Source organism: Drosophila montana, unplaced genomic scaffold (assembly GCF_035044405.1).
Source record: "Drosophila montana isolate Dmon_TW-CO22-7 unplaced genomic scaffold, ASM3504440v1 contig_1_1, whole genome shotgun sequence".
Classification (NCBI taxonomy): Eukaryota; Metazoa; Arthropoda; class Insecta; order Diptera; family Drosophilidae; genus Drosophila; species Drosophila montana.
The window spans coordinates 2,048,061-2,054,112 of NW_026996920.1; the positions used below are offsets into that span (position 1 = coordinate 2,048,061).

The 6,052-nt window shown below is 37.0% G+C and overlaps 1 protein-coding gene across 1 annotated transcript; it reads right to left on the minus strand.

Annotated features, from left to right (window-relative positions):
* Positions 1-1,173: 1,173 nt before the first annotated feature.
* On the minus strand, positions 1,174-2,256 carry jhamt (juvenile hormone acid methyltransferase). Its single transcript, XM_064679266.1, has 2 exons — positions 1,579-2,256; positions 1,174-1,521 (listed from the first exon to the last, which is right to left on the minus strand). The coding sequence occupies exons 1-2, from the start codon at positions 2,231-2,233 to the stop codon at positions 1,271-1,273; spliced, it is 906 nt and encodes a 301-aa protein (XP_064535336.1). The 5' UTR covers positions 2,234-2,256; the 3' UTR covers positions 1,174-1,270.
* Positions 2,257-6,052: the final 3,796 nt, after the last annotated feature.

A 6,052-nucleotide genomic window follows, 5' to 3' on the forward strand; every position in this document is an offset into this window, starting at 1 on the left:
ACAAAAATCAAAGATTAAGACAAACATTTACTACTTCTAACCCACCACCAAAGGGACCCAACAAAATTGATAAAACCGGCAGGCCTTGCCTTGAAGCTGTCCAACTCTTAAACTGTAAATGTTATGGTGCTGTTGTTGCCTCACGCCTTCCACTCCATGATAAATGACATGATGCGCATTTGTTGGATCAACATTTTGCCGCCGTCGCGTTAATAACTCATTTGAAAATTCCGCCGACAACGTTGCATACGTACATTTTTGCCCGAAAAACAATTAAAATTGTTGCCGTGTTCAGCTTCAGGTAGCGGATAATTATAACTGCTAAATCCTATATAGTATGATATCCAAGAGTAACAGGATTTCAACCCTTTTACCGCCTCAGCTTTCATAGCGGCAGCGGCACTCTGTTGCAACATTTTTGAGAACTCATATCACGTGGAAGTCACGCTGGCAGCAAAAATTAGCGTCGTAGTTGGGTGTGAGGGAATTCTTTTCAATAATTAGTATGTCAAAAACAGACATTACTTAGAATGCACACAGCGATTAGATAATCAAGCTGACTCCGAATATTGAACATTTTAATAATGTATATACTATGTGATTTACAAATATATATTAAACGAAAATCAAAAGGAATCTAAAATCTGCTCCCTTCAGACCTACCAGGAATTATGACGCTCCCTCCATCTGGTCAGTGATTCCCCTGCACTATCCCTCTAACATATTTACATAATATAATTTAGTATAACTTAAAACTATATTATGGATTCCCATCTGTCTCTACTACTTTACTTTTCAATAACATTTATTCCCTTTTTATACCCACAATCCATTGAAAATGGATAAAAAGGGTATAAATGTCCTTGATCCGCATCAATAGCCATGACCGTCTGACCTACAAGATTTGCTTGAAATATCGATTCTTATCGGTTGCTGGGAAACGGAGTAAGTACAAAAACGTACTGTGCTGGCACTAGGAGGACCTACGTTCAAAATCTCATGCCTCTAGCTTTTACAGGTTCTGAGTTCAACGCCTTCGAGCATACGGATAGGCAGGCAGACGGACAGAGATGCTTCCTTCTGCCTGTATGTATGTGTGTAACATATAGTATGCACAAAACCATAATAGTCTTTTTAGCCATTTTCAATAGATTCACGGTATGAAAATGTAAATTTGTTTAAAATTCTATAATATTAATAGTTTATTTTTAGCTACTACATACACACATTGATCTATCCCATTATATTCTGCCCTGCTATATAATGTCTTTTATTTAACGCCTTTTATATTCGAAGTTTCGCTATACACATTGCGTATAAACTCTGGCGACTTTCGGGCATAGGCAACGACTAGTTTATAAGGCGATATAAAGCGTTCTTCTGACCGATCGTTTTCGCAATCGAATTTCTGATCTTCTTTGAGGTTCATGGAGATAACAATGTCAACAAAATCATCCAGAAACTCCTCGTGCAAGGACGTTGGAATACGCTCCAGGAAAGGGCAAACGGCCTTAACATTGTCTGAAAAAGTAAGTAAATTCATAAAATAAATAACAAACGAAAGAATACCAGTCTCACCTTTTAATGTGCGCACCCCCTCGTAGACAAAAACTTCGCTTCGTAGCTCGACATTCCTGTAAACGAAGCCAGCTTCGTTTAAAAGTTTATCAAACTGCTTGACAGGATCATCGCTATAATGTAAAGGGGAAATGAACTGTTCCACATCTTGCATAAAAGTAGCCCATTTCCTATTAGTTTGCAGCACCTTGTATACTTCATAAACTGGATTGGTGGCCAGAAAGACAAGTAAGCAATCGCCACCTTCATTTCGCAGTAGACTGTAAATGTTATGCAAAGCGGTCTGGAGATTCTGTACCCAATGCAGGCAGTAAAATGATGTGACGTGGTCAAATCGACCCTTGAGCTGATCAGGTAATTGTTCGCAGCCAATGTCGAGGACTTGAAACTGCGTCCGTGCGTAACGCTCGTATAATTTGTTCGCATAACCCACCATCTTTTTTGAGACATCCGTGCCAACTAGCAGCTCATAGCTCTTCGGTAGAAGTGGATGCACAAAGTCCATTAGCACATTTCCTGGTCCGGACCCAACATCTAATAAAGTGTCTTGCCCATCGGAGCGCCACTGAAGAATGGTGGCGTACTCATCCAATATGAGCTTCGCATCGTGACGCTGCACCTTGTTAGCGCGTTGGTAGAGCGAGGCCAGGTTCATTGCGCCCACTGATATCGGAAGCATGAATACACTGCTTTTATAGCCGTTTTTAGATGCGCAGAGAGAATAGACAACGTCGTCAGCGATCTGTCGCAGCTTTGGTGACATCGGCGCTCAATGTCGGTTTATTTTTGAAGCTTCGAGTGAAACAAGTCAGCTGCCCTGTGTTATTTTCTAATGTTTTTAATCTCTCAAATCTCAAACCAAAGAAAATTGTAATAAGATGTATCCAGTTTTGTTATGTTATCTTATCATTATTTTTCATTGGAAGCATACATTTTTAAAGACTGCCGTGAAGGCATAGTTTTATGTTTGGTTATCTTCGTGAATCATTGAACGGTGTAATAGTTATTTAGATTAATCAAATTCGTGGTCACGAACTAAAACTTGATTGGCTAAATTATCATCTTTTCGATGGTTTATAGAATTCACATAAATGACTTTTCCAAATATTTTTACTATATAAATACTTAAATACAAAATACGAATTTTCAAAATATTCAACATTGTTTACTTTCTAATTTATATAAATTTTCAAAAATTTGTTCATATAATTAATTATTTAAAATATTTAATAAATTCTGTGGATATTGTCAAATTGTCATGAAAGCAATATAAATATGGATTTTTATAAGATAGAAAAACGTTTTTTTCGGTGTGCAATTCGATGTCTTATAGAGAGAATTTAAATTACATGCCAGTGATAAAGGTGCTAAGGTGTAGGAATACATCCCTTGCAATGGTTACAGGGTATAGCATATAAACCTACATAATCCAATCGATTATTGATGCACAACGCTAAACATCACAAAAGCATTGGCGACCTCGTTAGCTTTGCTACATTGAAAATCGGACAAAACAGTTCAAGTTCTAGGTCATTTGAGATTAACAACGCTTCCTCTTTACAAACGCATGCCACGTAACACCCCATTGAAATGTAAATCGAACTATTTACATATGTACTTTTTCGACACTCGTTCATAAAGTGAGACAAGTATCAATGCTGCAGTCCGGTACAGCCGACTGCGTAATACAACAGGTTAAAACTGGCCATCCGCCAAATTAATTAAGCGATATTGACTTTTCTGATTTGCCCTCGAGCTTCATTTTAAATTTGACTCTTAGACTTGGGAAGATAACGATTTTCTCGAGGCGTGCAGCCTCACGGCAAAATTTAGTGACTAGCTTAAAAACTGACAGAGATTGATCCCAAAATATTTTGTCTGTGACCAAATCAAAAATGAAGCTTATAATCTTCTCTAAAGATCCATCCAGAAAGAGGATGTGCAAATCAGAAAAATTTATAACTCTTTATTAATTTTGCAGATAGCCAACTTAAAGCTGTTATTGGTCGGTTATAAAGTTACTGAACCGATGAAAAATAGGTAAAAAAAAAATAAAACCAAATACCATAAAGTGCTCTTCAACATTAATAGCCGCTTCGACAGGCAGTCATGTTCGTTCAACTAGTCGCCCGTCTGGCTGCCGATAATTCTTTTATTATTGATAATTTTTTGTATTCAGACCAAGCATATCTCGAATATGAGAAGAGCCAAGGGCACCAAGTATAGTGTGTAGGCCCTACTATAGCATACACAGATCAAAATAAATTTTAATGTTTGTCAACCTCCCGTGGTTTACTCAAAATTATTTCGAGTTTGTGTATTGGGTATGTACAGATATTCTTAGTTAGGAAGCACAAAATCTATACAGTTCAATCACCTTGTTTAAGGTACTGTAGGTCGTTCTATTTTGGAACTTATACCAAAAATAATGTTTGATATATATTGATATGATTTTACTTCGACTTTAATTTTCACCCTATTTGGCACTCGAAATATAAATTCATTAAAACATTCCATTTGCCTGTAAATGCATTAGTGTAATTATTGTCGAGCCCCACATACCGTGAGTTATGCTTATCTGCCTTCAAATATGTCACATATGATGACGAGGAGCGCGTTTGATGTACGATACTAGAGTAGTGGAGCACCCGCAAGCAGAGTGACATCAAAAAGCCTTTGTTTTCCCATTTATGCATTCCTCGCGCTGCTTAATGTATGGGCGTTACAGCTAGTTAATTGTACTCAGGGCAATGATAGCAATGATAGAAGTGTGCTCTTAAAGGGGTTTTATGGAAGATTCGTTTTGGTTGGCTGCAGTACTAAAATTAGCTAGAGCTCTTGATTGAGGGTTGCCTGTCGTATTGGCAGAGAGCAGTGAAACGTATTACTTATTAGAAGCTGGCTAATCTGATTTTGGAAGCTGTTGATATCTGGTAATAATATTTTATCTTTATACATATATATAATTCCCCCGTACGCTCATTTGTCGCTGAACTCTTTTTGCTGACTTTATTCAGTTTTATTTACTTTGCAACAGAATTAAATTTTCTGTTAGTGCGTTCGATGAAACTGATTCTATGTTCCAAAGTCGAATGAAAAGCAATTTTATATTTAAAAGTAAAGTATACAAATTTTGCCCAATTGCGATATAGGTCAACTTCCCTTACTAAACCGTTTGTGTATTTCCAAAATGTAATTTACATATTTTATTATTTTCTTTATATATTCTTCAACGATAATGAACTGCATGGAAGTGTTCCCATGTTCGTATACACATATGTTTACCGAAATTAAATTAAGAACGCTGGAAGTTTCTTTTAATTTTTTCTCCTAAACTCGAATGCTCTCACTCAAATCAATTAAAATGTAGTGCCAATCCCGTAGCCGCTCAAGTCAATTAATTTTTGGGCCCATTTTTTGTGGGGCGGTGCGGGGAACAGCAAATTCGGTATGAAGTTAAAATAAGTTAACTGTACGAATAGTGTTTGAAACTTTTGAACAAGGTTCAGAGTATCCCTTGTCGCGCACTCTCGACCTGAGCCCTGTGGATGTTGTTGCTCATATTGTTGCACGTACAACGTCGATAAACAAAACAAGAAATGTGTAACAAAAGGGTTGAGATTTCCTTCTTAGGTTTATAGTTTTCTGTACATAAACGAGATTTTAATGTTCCATAGGGGAATTCCAGCTATATGCATAGAGGTTGTGGGTAAGGCCAAAGACAGAGGGTGGACATGGATTTAAAATACAAAGTAAACGGTGATTTGTTGATATTGATTAGTGCGAACTTGCTATAAGGGTATCGAAACGAGACCAGGGGAATACGGTTGCGAAGCAGAGACAGATGCTCCTTGTTTGTATCTTAGGAGGAAGCCACAACTTGATGAGTATTTAAAAGTTTTCCATTGTGTGTTTGATGAATATTTAATTAAGCATAAAAGAGCAACGCCAGACAGTAATAGCAGGAGGTAGAAGTAAAATGGGTTCGCACTATTTGGGCACCAAAAAAACAAGGAAAACAAACAAATCAATTAACGCGTTTTTAAATGTATATCTGTTTGTCATCATACTAATCATAATCATACTAGAAAAGCGAAAAGGACAAGAAAAAGAAAAAGGAAAAGAAAGAAAAAACAATATTGGTTGCATGACATTTTCCTCCGACTATATCTCTATATATAAAACTGTTTGTCATGACTGACTGACTGACTGATTGGTGATCAACGCACAGCCCATACCGTAAGAGCTGGGAAGCTGAAATTTTCACTGTAGTTACCTTAAGTGATAAAGGTGCACGTTAAGACGGGGATTCGGAAAATTCCATCCGTATATGTGGAAAAACGTTGGCAACTCATTTTCAAAGGTCTTTAAGAGAACTTATTTTAAACGTTCCACGGACAAGGCCTGGCAACATTATTCTTGCTCAAAATTTATGTGAAAATACATACATACACACGCATACATATATACATTC